We start from the raw sequence: 14,796 nt of genomic DNA on the forward strand, positions 1-14,796 counted from the left end.
ATTGTAGAAGCATGGGGGGGCGGGGAAGACGGGAGAGAGAGAGAGAGAGAGAGAGAGAGAGAGAGAGAGAGAGACAGACAGACAGAGAGAAAGAGAAGAACAAGAGAATGAGAGAGCTTGCCCTGTATCCTTACCCAGTGAGCCTTCTCCACACTTCTTGGTGGATTTTTTTTTTTTGAGAAAAAAAAAAAAGATTAAAAACATGTTATAAACTTTTAATAATACAGCTTATTTTTTTTAAAAGTGGAGTGCAATTACACCGTCATCTTACAACCCATAAACAGACCAGTTCAAATGTACTAAAGCCTTAGATATGACAACTGAATGCTTTACACAGTCAGTGAGTGAGAATGTCATGACATCTGCTTGGGAAACAAATATTGTGACATAAACCAAAAGACACAAGGGGAAAAAATAGCAGAAATATAAGAACAAGATTTCATAACACCAAAGTAATCTACAGAGTATACATGTAGGGCGAAGGATCTTAAAATATGTTTAAAATCATATAATCAATAGTAGGGAAATGTCCAGAATATATCACATTGAAGGACAAGTTGATGAAAAAGGGCAGAGGTATTTCTGAAAAGAAGATACAGACCATCCAGCAGTATATTCTTAAGCACGTCGTCCGTAATTGTGAGGCAAATACATACAAAGACACAGAGTTCAAATCTCACAAGTGACTGAATGGCTAATACTGAACACAGAAGAAATCATAATGAAAAAAGAGACCTTTGAGAACAGTTATGGGCTATAAATTCTTGTGGCTCATGCCAGTGGTGTTATGAAGGATTCTACTTACTTTTAAAAGGGGCAGGGAAAGAGTACGAAAGACAACTGATTTTTGTTTGTTTGCTACTGTTAGTTTTTTCCTTCTGAGACTGTTTCAAGAAGCTCATTCTGGCTGGCCTGGAACCGCTCCAGAGGGAGCCTGGCATCGCAGGCGGTCACACTCGCAGCGTCCGCCAGGGGTTGCTGTGCGTCCTCCCGGCTCTGCAGCACCGCGGCGCTTCCTGCAACCTGGCGAACCCGCAGCTCTCGGCAAGGACACCGGGGAGGGGGCACGTCAGCGCTCCCACTTCCTCCCGACGCAGCCTGTGATTGGCTCGCAGCCTTAGGAGGAACACGAGAAGGCAGCAGCTGCGGCTGGCAGAAACTTACTGGTGTCTCTGGGTACCATCACACTGTACCGCGGTCAGCTCCGGACTGCCCGGCCTGGGGACGATGAGGTCGTCGTGCGTCCTACTGGCCGCGCTGCTGGCGCTGGCCGCCTACTACGTGTACATCCCAGTCCCCGTCTCGGTGTCAGAACCCTGGAAACTGATGCTGCTGGACGCCACTTTCCGCATCGGGCAGCAAGTGGTGAGTTGAGCCAAGGGGAGTGCCCCTGTGTCGTCCCTGATCCCCTGAACGAATCTTCCATTGCTTATTCAGGTTGCCCATGGGACCACTGGGGCTGTCACATTTGCATCCTTGTACTGCAATAGGATTACCCCGTGCCTTCCGTGTTCCCTGCCCCCATTGCTTCGGAGGGTATTGTGTTTGCATCCTTGTAGTGTTATGGGAATACGCGGTGTCACCCACACTTCTCCGGGGCACCAAGGGTGTTCGCATCCTTGAAGCCGGCGGGCAGATATGAGTCTGGAAACAGGTGAAGTTTTCTTCCAGCGTCTCTGTGACAGCTGTTTAGCCTTTCCTAGGTTCTAAATAGCTTGTCTGCTTTCTTGATTTTCTGTGACTTGAGCCAAAGTATTTTATAAACCACCCCGCCCCCACCTTCGTCTCCCCACCCGCAGGCAGAGGAGGAGTTAAATGTTTTTTAGCTAAAGAGATTGTAATTCCCCATTGGGCAGAAGCGGGGCGCCGGCAGCCTCTTAGTGACCCCTGGCCTTAGCTCTCTGTTCTGGGGACCACTCTGACCTTACGTCCCCTCCCCAACACCTCCCAGCCCGGCCTAAAGGAGGCCAGGAGGCTCAGAAGGCTGTAAAAGGTCCTTGTTGGCAGTTTGTGTTTTCTGTTTTCCGCCTCAGCACTTGTTTTGCGTCCTTTGATGTCATGGTGATAACCTTGGCCTGAACCAGGGTGATGTGGCCTTTTTTAACCTATAGGGTGGCGTTTCTCTGCACTGTCTCCTGCCCCTGTATGTTGCTCCCTCATGGGGAGGACAGTGTAACTGTTCGGTTTAGTTCATGGGAAGAGGATTGTTTTTAGTATCAGAAGCACACTGTTCAGCTAAGGATGAACGCCATGACTGCATGGTTTTTTTTGTTTTTGTTTTTGTTTTTGTTTTTTTTTTTTTTGAGCAGTCTGCGTCATGGATGTTCCCCGCTCTCCTCCACAACCAAGCCACCCTCTACCTCTGCCCAACACTGAGCCATAATACTGTTTTTGTTTTGTTTTGTCTTGTTTTTCGAGACGAGTTGTCTCTGTAACCCTGGCTGTACCAGAACTTGCTCAGTAGACCAAGCTAGCCTTGAAATCAGAGATCTGCCTATCTCTGCCTAAGGAGTGGTGGGATTAAAGGCATGCAGCACCACTTCCTGTATGTATTTTTTTTTAAGTATATGAACATTCATTAATTTTTAAAATTTATTTTTATGTATGGTTGTTTTGCCCACATGTATGTCTGTGTGTCGCGTAGGTGTAGGGCGGGCAGAGACTAGAAAGAGGGTGTTAGATCACTCGGGACTGGAGTTATGACTGTATGGGTGCTGGGAATTAACTCTTAAATCATAAGCTTGAATGTGTGTGTGTGTGTGTGTGTGTGTGTGTTGTAGACAGTCTCGATATGTAGCTCTAACTGGCCCAGAATTCAATGTGTAGGCGAGACTGGTCTTGAACTCTTGATCCCCCCTCTACCTCCCAAGTGCTGGACTTACTTTGCCAAGCCACCATTCAGGCTTTAACAGAGTACTGGAACCATGGTGTTTTCTCTCCTCCGCGCAATCAGGAAAGTCAGTCTTTCCTCAGAAGCTCTCATGAAATGAGTGTGTACTTTACAACGCCTCTGGAGAGTCAGGGTTGTTGGCTCTGTTTTTTAACAATTAAAGTTTATTATACAACCCAACTAGCTTACACAAAAGGGGAAAAAGGTTAAAGGGAAACAAGAGTGAACCTTCCGATGTCCATTTGCTTTCTGAATTCCAGGCCCAGGATGGCTCCACCCAGTCTATCTCAAGGTTAATCTCAGGGAGTATCTGTGATATGTCCAAGGGCAAAGCCCGCCAAGACTGCTTTCACAAAGCTTACAATCCTTCCCACACAGGGTGCACGCTGGGCACGTCTTTTGTAGCTTAGAGTAAGGAAAGAAAAATGCCACGGTGGTGTGGAGACACTTCATGTATTCATGGTTTAGGTCACTGAAGGACTCTTTCCTATCGTAGCAATTTAGGAAAGTCCAGGTTTAGAGGAAAGCTTTTCTTCTCCAACGTGCCTTTCAAACCACCAGGGCAGGAGTGAGCTGGGCTTCTATGGTCTGCCCTCCTACATGCTGGGAACTGGGGAGTGCAATACCAGGCCCTCCCAGGCCCTGAGGAGGCAAGACATTCTCTCACCTGATGCTGGTGTGTGAGTGGGTTTTCAGAGAGTGACTCTGGTCACCTCCTTGCTAACCTGAGAATATTAACAAGACCACTCAGACCAGAAGAAAGCATATTCTACTTGGAGTGCAATTTCCCTGAGTGGACAGTGAGCTACATCCTCACTCTGGTCCAGTTATGTTTGTGGCTCCCCCTGTCCCCCAGGGTCTCACTATATTCTTCTGGCTGACCTCTAGAGCTTGCTATGTAGATCAGGCTGGCCTTGAACCCACAGAGATCCACCTGCCTCTGCCTCCCAAGTGCTGGGATTAAAATCGTACACCACCACGTCCCCTCAACTGTTGTTATAATTTTTGTTTATTTGGTTGAGACTTGACCTCTCACTGTATATAACCCAGACTGACCTGAAATAGACTATGTAGGCCAAATTCCTGTCAGTTCTCCAAGCTTATATTACAGACCTGTTTGTACTGTGTGTGTGGGTGTGTTGTTGTTGTTGTGTTGTTGTTGTTGTCATGTAGCCGAGGCAGGCTGTGAGCTTGCTGTGTAGTCCTTGAACTACCATTGGTGTTCAGACCATAGCTTTTTTTCTTCCTCATTTTTGGTGTTTAGAATCCAGCTCTTGCCACCTGTCACATGCTGGCCTCAAACTTGCTATGTAGGTCAAGCTGGCCTTCAGCTGATAATCTTCCTGCCTCAGCCTCCCAAGTGTCCAGGGAGTTTCTTCAAGGCTGATAGTCTGTCCTTCTGAGAGTTTCTCACACAGAGATCCACGTGGACTGTGGAGGAAATCTGTACTATTGTCCAATTTTGTTCAAACAATACGATGATTTGATTTATAGCTTTAAAACCTAGAGAGCTACTATGAAACCGGCGTAACTTTGTTTGCCTAATAATCTTGGCTTAGATCACTTGATTCTATTAAAAAAGCAATTGAAGGAATTTCAGAGATTAAGCTTGGCACCCTTCCTAACATCAAGAAATCCGACGCTGCATGGTGTGGTGGCTCACATCTCCCTAGCAGTCACGAGGCAGAGGCAGGCACATCTCCGTAGGTTCATGCCAGCCTGTTAATCATAGTGAGTTTCAGGCTAGACCCTGTCTAAAAATAATTAATTAGTTTGAGTGCTTTTTTATTCTGTTGTCACTGGCCTACACCATCCTAATATTTCTTGTTTATCTTGCATACTGTGTGGGATCACTGGGATTATGTTTATTGAGCTTTTGTTCCTTGGGGTCCTCGAAGCTGCTCAGGTCTCTCGCTTCCTTTTGCTTTTTGATGTTTGTTTGAGAAAGTGCTTCTTGTAGCAGGGGCTAGCCTTGAACCCCGTATCCTCCTGACTCCAGCTACCCAGTGCCCTGGTCATCCTCGGTACCACATTCACTCTGTGGAATTCTGTGTGTTTTTAGCAGTTATTTTCCTTGTAATTGTAGAACTAGGGTTTCACCCCTGTTAGGCAAGCACTGTGCCTCTGAGCCAGGTCCAGTCAGGCAAGCAGTCTTTTCTCTAGAGTCTCCTGGGTGATTTCAGTTGTATCAAAGAACTGTGCTCCTGCCAGCACTCATGTGGTTGGGCTAGACGGTTGCTTCAAGTTCAAGGCCAAGCTAGGATATATACTGAAATCCTATGTCAAAAAAGAAAGAAAGAAATTTCCTCAAACTGTACTGTAACATAAACGAGGCACAATGCTATGATAGAAAATATTTATTTGGGATATTGTTTGCATATATTATGTATTACATTTTTTGCTTAACCTATGTGTGTAATCCAGCATATATAACTAAGGTATAAGAATTAGTTGGATGAGCTTCAAAGTCTAAGTCAGTGGTTCTCAACTTCTGGTTCTCAGCATATCAAGTATTTACATTATGAATCATAATGGTAGCAAACTTACAGTTGTGAAGTAGCAATGAAATAATTTTATGGTTAGGGGTCGTCACAACGCGAGGAACTGTATTAAAGGGTCACAGCAGTAGGAAGGTCGAGAGCCACTGGTCTAAGGGAATCAAATGCTAATAAGGCAAATGTCAGTGTGACTGCTGCCATCAGACTTGACAGCAATGTCACAGTGGCAGCGTGTTTGTGAGAGTCAGGAAGCAGGCAGATAGGGAAGTTGCAGCTGGAAGCTAGAAGGCTGAAAGAGCCAGGTCTAAGAGCCTCTGTATTCAGCTGGGCGGCAGTGGCGCATGCCTTTAATCCCAGCATTCAGGAGGCAGAGGCAGGCGGGGTCGCTGTGAGTTCGAGGCCAGCCTAGTCTACAAAGTGAGTCCAGGACAGTCAAGGCTACACAGAGAAACCCTGTCTCAAAAAACAAAACAAAACAATCAAAATATTCTGTATTCAAGTTGGCTGGGCTTGAAGCTCAGTTGGTAGAGCGTTGACCAAGCACGAATGAGGTCCTGGGTTCAAGTTTGAGCACCACCCTAAACCAGATGCGCTAGTACATGCCTATCATCCTGGCATTCAAGAGGTGGAGGTGTCTTCACCTACAAGGCATGTCTGAGGCCAGCCTGGAGTACATGTTTAAAAAAAAAAAAAAAAAAAAGGAGGAGGAGGAGGAGGAGGAGAAAGAGAAAAGAAAACAGGAAAGAAACAAAGAAAAGGAAAAGGAGGGGAAAAGTTGATCCCTGGGTACTGTGTTGGCCTCTGAGAGGTGAGCACTGCTGGGAGAACATGGCGGTTTGCAGTGCCCATCAGAAGAAACCTTTGAAAGCATGTTTTTTTTCCTCAGCCTCCGGTCTTTTGGGGGCAGACTTTGTTATGTCATAGCGGATCGAGGCAAAGCTCTTGCTAGAGATGCAGACATTTCACAGGACTGAGCACCTCCTGCTAGTCCAACTACATGGCCATTTGTAAGACATGGAGGAAACGAGCTGCGGCTCGGTGGCAGAGTGCTCACTCGGCATGCGCTGTTGCTCTAGTCTGAGCCTCAGTGCCCTGCAATCATTTTGATGATGGAAAATTCAGTAGCAATAGAAGGTGGGGTGGGCATGGAGTTCAGTGGTTGAGGGCTTGCCTGGCGTTTGTGAGGCCCTGAGTTTGATTCCTAAACAAACAAAATGTTAAATTGTAGTCAACTCATACTTTTGTTTTTTTTGTTTGTTTGTTTTTTGTTTTTTGAGTATTATGCAGCTGGAATGTTTGTATTGTCAAGTAATGTTTAGTGGGTGCTGGGTGCTGACTCAGACAGCAAAGTAGAATGCTTTCTATGTGAGTATGAGGACATGAGTTCAAGTCCTCAGTATGCATGTACTTGTCTGCCTGTATTCCCAGCTCATGCCTGTATTCCCAGCACATGCCTGTAATCCCCACACATGCCTGTATTCCCAGCTCATGACTGTATTCCTAGCTCATGGCTGTATCCTCAGCTCATGGCTGTAATCCCAGCACATGGCTGTAATCCCAGCACATGATTGTATTCCCAGTACATGCCTGTATTCCCAGCTCATGGCTGTATTCCCAGTACATGCCTGTATTCCCAGCTCATGGCTGTATTCCCAGCACATGGCTATAATCCCAGCTCATGGCTGTGTTCCCAGCACATGCCTGTATTCCCAGCACTATAGAGGCAGAGACAGGAGGCTCTCCAGTCACCCACTCTAGCTGAGTCTGTTAGCTCTAGGTTCAGTGAGAAAGACCCATTGTAGGCCAGTTTGGAATCTTCTTTGTGACATAATGTGAGAGAAAGTTTAGGGAATTGGCATTTCTGTGGATTACCCCCATTTTGAGCACAGCACCGCAGCACAGGCTGTGCCCTTCTTTTTCTCACGTTTAACCAAGCGTTTAGACCAGTTAAGCAAAGCTGGTAGATGTATCCTCATGCTTAGTGCTGAAACGTGACCTCACCTGAACCACAGGCCTGGCTATGCTCCTGTGTGGGCAGGACTGAAATTACAGCCTCGTTGGAAACTGCAGGACTCCCCTGTGCTGACCCTTGCCACACATTTTGTTTTTGTTTCTTTTTTGTTTTGTTTTGTTTTTCCAAAGAAAACAAGACTTTATTGATCAGAGTTAGAGGTAAACTTGACTCTAGGGGCTGGTGAGATGGCTCAGTGGTTAAGAGTTGCCCATTGAATGAGATGTGATAGACCATCTGATAGTGACAGGGGCTTTACCCAAATGATGGCATATTAATGACAGATGGGGCTTTTATGAGCTCCTGCAACATCCTTGGAAAGGACAGTGGACATGGACCTGGGGTCAGGGCAGGGCAGTCTACACCATAATCCCAACACTGGAGAGGCAGAGGCAAGAAGACCAGGAGGTCAAGGCTACATGAGACCAAGCAGCAGAGCGTGACCCCAGGCGTTGGAGCATGTTCTCTTTCCTTTGCTATCTAATCACTTAGCAAGGCTGAGTGTTGACAGCTGGCTTTTTAAATATAGCGAGCACTTCCTCTCTCAGATCCTGTACTCTGTGCCTTGCATATGTTTCATTGCATCACTCTGACAACACAGTGTTTTTCTTTATGTGGGAGAGGTGAGGACTCAAAATGAAGAAAAGGAACTTGCTCAGGTTGACAGAATGTAGGAGCTGGGGTGAAGGTCAGGCTGCCTTACTTCCTTGCTCGGGGCCTTATCCATTTTGCCCAGGGACCAGCTGAGAAAACAGAAGCGAGGCCCTTATAAGAGAGAGGTGAAAGGGCATTTTAGCCAGAGCAGCAGTATATGAATGGCCGGTCCAAGGAGAGGTGGTGATATAGTTGAGGACCTAAAACTGGCTTAGACCAGTTAGAGCCTTAAAAGTTTTAAGACTAGAGTGGAGGTCAGAGGGAAGCATAGGCTGAACAAGGAGTGGCTTTTTGTCTGTGGTCAAGAAAGAAGGCAGGAAGTCATATGGTCAAGCCTGTATTTTACAATACTCAGCATTTTTAAGGACTCTCATAGCTCAGGCTAGCCAATAGCTCCATGTAGCCAGTGATGACCCTAAACTTCTGATGCTCTTGCATCTGCCCTCCAAGCACCACGCATGCACCATCCTGCCCTGTTGATGCACTCACTGCTGGCAACCCATGTTAGGCCAGCACTTCTCCAAGTAAGGCGTGGCCCCAGCACTCAAGTGTTTCTCTTTGTTCGTTTCCTGGTCCCACTCTGTTACCAGGGCCTCCTACATACCAGGCAAGCACTACACCACTGAGCTACGCCCAGAAGCCTTAGAAGAGTCCCCATTGGTGGTTAGAAACTGAAATTTCAAGTAGAATCGGAGGCAAGAGGTGTTAGCTAGCGGACAGTGCAAAGCCATGGGTTAGGAGTGGTTTGGAGGGCAACTGACCAAGGCGGCCCTTGCTGGGGATGCTGAGGGGTGGGTGAGAGAAAGGAGCCTTGGTGAGCCCTAGGACAGGCCAGCAGCTGCAGGAATGGTGGCAGAGACCCTGGCTTGGAGGGTCTGCTAGTCAGGGAAGGGAGGGATTGGCATCTTAGAGAGGATGGCTGGGCTCAGTCCAGAGAACTGCTAATAAGCAGCTGGATACTCTGGCTTGCTGGAAGGTGACCTGGCTGCATGTGGGCACTTGAGGGTCACTGCAAATGGGGTGTTGTGTATGGTGTTAGAGTGAGGCTGGGGATCTTGCCTACGGCATTCCTGGGTTGCACAGGAATAGCACTTTCACTGTGCTCATGGCTCATAGCTAATACCCCAAGACTTTGACAACTCGAGGCCAGTCTGAACTATTTACAGAGACATTGTCCTAGAAAATCAGAACAAGCCAACCAGGTGAACAAACATGGCTTTCATGTACATTGTGGAGCACTCTAGGATTTGATTGTGGAGCACTCTGGGATTTGTGGAAGATTTCACTTACTGCCTCATCTATTTAAAGAAACAAAACAAAACTGTTAACTGTGTCTTTTGTCAGTTGAGAACGCGAAGCTCAGAAAAGACCAGTGACCTCAAGATCCCTTGAGCTTCTGGATGTTCCCTACTGGCTTCTCCCTGCTGAGTGCTCCCTACTGGCTTCTCCCTGCTGGGTGCTCCCTGCTGGGGTACTGTGTATACTTTGTTACATTGGTTGGATGGCAGTCTTTGCATTCTGGCTTTTCTCCTTTTAACTTATCTCAGGATGCATAGAACAGGCCAAAAGCTAAGGATGACCTTGGCTGGAACTCCTGATCTTCCTGTTTCCACCAACTCTGCTAGGCTTGCAAGTGTCGTTCTTGTCATCCCCAGCTTTCCGCAAGGGTGGATGTTGCAACAAGTGCTTCTTCTTCTTCTTTTTTTTTTTTTTTTTTTTGGTTTTTCGAGACAGGGTTTCTCTGTGTAGCCTTGGCCATCCTGGACTCACTTTGTAGACCAGGCTGGCCTCGAACTCACAGCGATCCACCTGCCTCTGCCTCCCGAGTGCTGGGATTAAAGGCGTGCGCCACCACGCCCGGCAACAAGTGCTTCTTGCCGGCTAGTCATGCACCTACCAGTGAGCTTCCTTCCCAGCTCAAGGACACTTAAAAAGCATATGTGTGTGTGTGTGTGTGTGTGTGTGTGTGTGTGTGTGTGTGTGTGACTACATTATGTATGTTGAGGGACAACCTGTAAGAATTGCTTCTCTCGCCGGGCGTGGTGGCGCACGCTTTTAATCCCAGCGCTCGGGAGGCAGAGGCAGGTGGATCGTTGTGAGTTTGAGGCCAGCCTGGTCTACAAAGGGAGTCCAGGACAGCCAAGGCTACACAGAGAAACCCTGTCTCGAAAAACAGACAAACAAACAAACAAACAAACGGAAAAAAAAAAAAAAAAGAATTGGTTCTTTCCTTCCATCATGTCAGGTTCCTGCTTGTCCGGCTTGGCAAGCACCTCTACCAACTGAGCCATCTTGCTGGCCCCAAGGACAACATTAAACACAGCAGCCATTCCTAGTCAAACCTAGATAGGTGCCCCCACGACACTCATTTGACTCAACATTCTGCCCAGTAGTCAAGGCTGTAAAACGCCCCTGTGCTTCAGGCTTACTTAAGCCCAGTCACAAGCCCTCGACCCCAGCTTCCTGTTGCTTGTAGTTACAGTCCCACTGCAGCCTCACTGGGGGCTTGTGTTGCATTTGAGTGTCTGACACCTTTTGTCCTGTCCCCTATGCTTCAGGGGACCCCCCCCCCCGCTTTGGCCAATGGCCCACACACTTCTTTCACATCAGTTTATCCCCAGCAGTCTCATCTACCAGACAGATTTTCCCTCTGACCTTGACAGTTGAGAAACCAGAGGAGTTTCTAGTTCTGATTTCCTCAGTCTGTCACCCTAACTGCCTCAAGGATCTTAGTGTTCATGTGCTTCTGACACTGAACTTGGCTACAAGGGGCCTTTTGTTTCCTTTGTAGGCTTTTTTTTTTTTTTCAAGCCTTGCTGTTATCTGGGTTTCCAACTTCCTCATAATATTTTAAAAGATTGATGCTTGTTTTTGACTTTGGCTAAATACTCGCCACCACTCTAGGCCGTCTTCTTCAAAGATGGCTGGCAAGCTTCCATCTTTACCTGAAAGTGTCCTAGCCTTCTCTCTTAGGCGGGTAACTGATGACCACCCTCTGGGTTGTTCCTCAGAGTTCCTTTCCCTCTTTCTTTTCCTGTTTAATGAGACAGGGCTTGCACTATACGAAATGGCCCTGAAGTTAACCTCCTCTTGCCTCAGCCTCTCATGTGCCTGGATTATATGCTCACGTCACCACAGGAAGCTTTTTCTTTTTCCTTTGAATGCTTAATTTTAAAAAATCTTTCTTTAACTTGTCTGTGAGTTTGTGGGCACAAGTCTGTCAGAACTTTGACATGTGGAAGTCAAAGTTCAACTTGTGGGAATCCTTTCTCCCCTGTAGCAGCTGCAGAGATTGGACTCGGGTCATCAGGCTTAGCAGCAGCTGCCTGCTGAGCCATCTTACTGTTCCTTCTCTGGATGTTGTAATGTCTGTTTTGGTAAAGGTATTTAGCTTGCTACTTCTTTTCTTATTTGTTAATTTATTTGTTTTTCTTTTTAAGTTTACCTTTTAATTAGTTCTTTGTGAATTTCACATCCTGCATCCCAATCCCACTCCGCTCCCCATTCCTTTGTATCTGCCCTCCACCCTAGTAGTGTGTCACAGTGTGTCTTACAGTATACCCTCTTGTACACAAATCTTTGCTTGCAAATGTTCATTGCAATGAGTCATTGGTCTGGTTCAAGGCTTCTGGCTTCTGCTACCCTATCACACTGGATCCTCACTGGGACTCCTCTTGGATATCCTACTGCTATCCTGTGTCGTGGAGATCCTGTGGCTTTGGTTCTGCAGGACCATACCCTTCATGCATTCATAGATGGGGTACGTGTTGGGGTGAGCCAACTCACAGCCTTGGATCTGAGCCTGGATAGTAGCAGATCTTCTCAGCTCACATCACCAGGGTAAGCTCTCCAGCACCGCCCTGGTTAGCTCACCCAATGCTGCAGCCAGCAAGGGGTGAGGCCAACTCTCCTGCCTGCCACAGGTGGCAAGGTGGGGGCCAGAAGGGCATCTCTCTTGTGCCCGTGCCACCACACTGGCATCCAAGCGGCGTGGTGGTGAGTGGTGGGACCAGCTGGACCCAGCTCATCTGCACTCCTGCCACCATGGCCAGCTGTACTGTGCTGCCCAGGTGAAATGCAGAGCCTATTCTCCTGAGTGCTACTTTCAGTGAGGGTCAGGGCCAGCTCTCCTGCTCTCGTGGCCTTGGCCAGTTCTCCCTGCTGCGGCAGATAGTGAGGTAGGAGGAAATCTATGTAGATAATTATATATGCAACCACTTTGGAAAGTAGTAATGTTCTCATTTTACAAGAGAAGAAATAGAGGGCTTTCATGGTGTCCTAAGTTCAATTCCTGGCATGGGGGTGGCTGGGTGGGGGTGGGCCAAAGTTCATAAACTTGTTAACAGGAACATAACTGCTAAACAATGAACCATGTCTACTGGCCTCCATAGTCCTTTCACATGTATTCAGAAGCCTCTAATCCAGGTTATTCAATTTCTCCCCTCTTTATACACTGCTGCCCCATCTCTAAACTCTTCAATACCTTGTGAATGCATCCCCCAAAGATGAGCATATCACAGCTTTTAAACATGACGTTGTAATGCATGCATTTAATCCTGGCACTTGGGAGGCATAGGCAGGTTAGGGTCAGAAGTTTGAAGCTAGTCCTTGGATGTAATGAGTTTGAGCCAGCCTGGGCTATGTGAAACTCTGTCTTTAAAATGCTTTAAATACACGAGCAAAGACATTTTGTCTTGGGGAATAGTAATATGGTTAAAGGAACAAACTGAGCAGTGTGCTTGAGTGAGGAACAGCTGCTGAGTTAGGCAGCACAGAATCAGCAGACACTTATAAATCCCAGCCAGATGTGGAGCTTGCATCTGTCATCCCAGGGCTCTGGAGGCTGAGGCAGGAAGATTCAAGGATGGCCTGGGCTACATAGCCGGTTCCAGATTATCCAGAGGGACACAGTGAGTTATTTCATTGGCACACAATTGCCTGTAATTCCAGCTCCAGGGGATCTGACGCCTCTGGCTTGGGGACCTACACTCTATATGTGTGCATACACACACACACACACACACACACATACACACACACACACACACACACACACACACTTAAAAAATGTTCATGATAATCCCCCTTCTGTATAATAGGAGCTTAAATGCATTTCTCTTGTCTACCTGAGTCTTTTTACCCACTAGTGGGATCTCCTGTGCCCCTCCCCGCCCCCGCCTTATGTACCTAGCTTTAAAAAGTCCCTGGCACAAGGCAAACATCTGCAAATTTCCTAAATGAATAAGTGGGTAAGAGACCAGGAGTTCCCCCAGAAGCTTTGACCACAGAGGGCAGGGGTTATATCCCTTTTCTCAAGTCAGGCTGCACCCCAGCAGGGCCAGCCAGCCAGACTGCTTGCTTTTGCCCTGCATACCTGTTTCCTTCCCGTGAAGAACCTAAGTAGGAAGTGGACAGGGTAAATTGTCCACTACTTCAGAAAACATGAGCCTAGAGGTGACAGGGAAGAGAAACATAAAAACGGTACTACAGTGCGTCCATTGAGTTAGGCGCCATCCTCAGGTCGGCCTGGTGTGCAAGCCTAAAAACCTCACCTACTCAGGAGTCTGGGACCAAAGGAATTCAAGTTCAAAACCTGCCTGGGCTAGAAAAATAGCTCAGAACTAGCCTGGGCAACATTGTGAGATTCTGTCTCAAAGCAAAAAGTGGAAAAGAGGACCAGGGTATACAGCATAGTGGACAGAGTGCTTGCTTGGTTCCTGGGAAACCCTGGGGTCAGTCCCTAGTTCTGGCAAGACAACCGATTAACCAAACAACAAGAACAAAAGCTTTGAGAAATTAAATATTTTTTTTTGCTCAAACTTGAGCAGGTGACAAGTAGCTAAGAGAGAGAGTGCACATGGTCTGGCTTCAGTCCTGCAGGTATTTCCCCGAGTCCTTGCGACATAGTAGGAAGGCAGGTGCAGGGTTTCTCCTCTGGTGCCTCCCTTCTGGAATGTTGCTCTAAGGCGCATGTGCCATGGTGTGGGTGCCATTGCTAGTACTCAGGATACTGCTAAGCCGACTCATTTCGTGAGTCCTTGTGAACCCTGTATTCATGAACAAAATTAGGCCTTCAGTTGTATTACAGCTTGGTGTGGAACTTTCTTGGATGCAAGCTGATGTGGAGCCCTGACCCCTAGCGTGGTGGGATTGAACCCAAGGCCTTATGCGTGCTAGGCAAGCACACAGAGAACTTAGTGGCATCCCTAGCCCTTTATAAGCTGACTACTTTATACTAACAGAGTGAAGCAAAGCCTCTGCACACAGTTGTAAGATTCTATTTTAGCACGTGGTGATGTGGACGGGTAAATGAGAAATGGCCCCAGTGTGGCTCAGGCACTTAGGTCCAATTGGGGATATTTCGGAGGTGTCATCTGCTGAAGGACGAATGTCATTGGGCACTGGCTTTGGGAGCTTAAAGCCTCGCCCTACTTCTGGTTTGCTCTCTCAGCTTCTCCCTAAGTTTGAAGCTGCGAGCTCCCGGCCTCCTACCCTTGCTTCGTGCCTGCTTGCTGCCCCGCTTTCCCACCACGATGGACTCTTATTCTCATAACTGCGGGAACAACAGACCCTTTCCTCTATCCGTGGCCATGGCCATGGCGTTTTATGAGAAGTAATTGATTCAGGTAGCCATGTAGGGTCACACATGAACTTGTGCCAACTCCTTTGCAAGGATGGAGACGTTTTAACTGCTCTGCAAATGCTCTTCTGTTTGGGTCACTGTCAGCTTCCACCATGTGTGC

General features: G+C 47.4%; 1 protein-coding gene across 1 annotated transcript in view; it reads left to right on the forward strand.

Moving 5' to 3' along the window:
- The first annotated feature begins 1,013 nt into the window (after positions 1 to 1,013).
- The window catches only part of Nceh1 (neutral cholesterol ester hydrolase 1), a 61,531-nt gene continuing 47,748 nt past the window's right edge, over positions 1,014 to 14,796 (forward strand). Inside the window, exon 1 of the mRNA XM_051156992.1 lies at positions 1,014 to 1,365. Within this exon, the coding sequence (XP_051012949.1) occupies positions 1,228 to 1,365 (138 nt within the window). The 5' untranslated portion in view covers positions 1,014 to 1,227. The remainder of the gene's footprint in view (positions 1,366 to 14,796) is intronic.

This window comes from Acomys russatus, chromosome 15 (assembly GCF_903995435.1).
Source record: "Acomys russatus chromosome 15, mAcoRus1.1, whole genome shotgun sequence".
Classification (NCBI taxonomy): domain Eukaryota; kingdom Metazoa; phylum Chordata; class Mammalia; order Rodentia; family Muridae; genus Acomys; species Acomys russatus.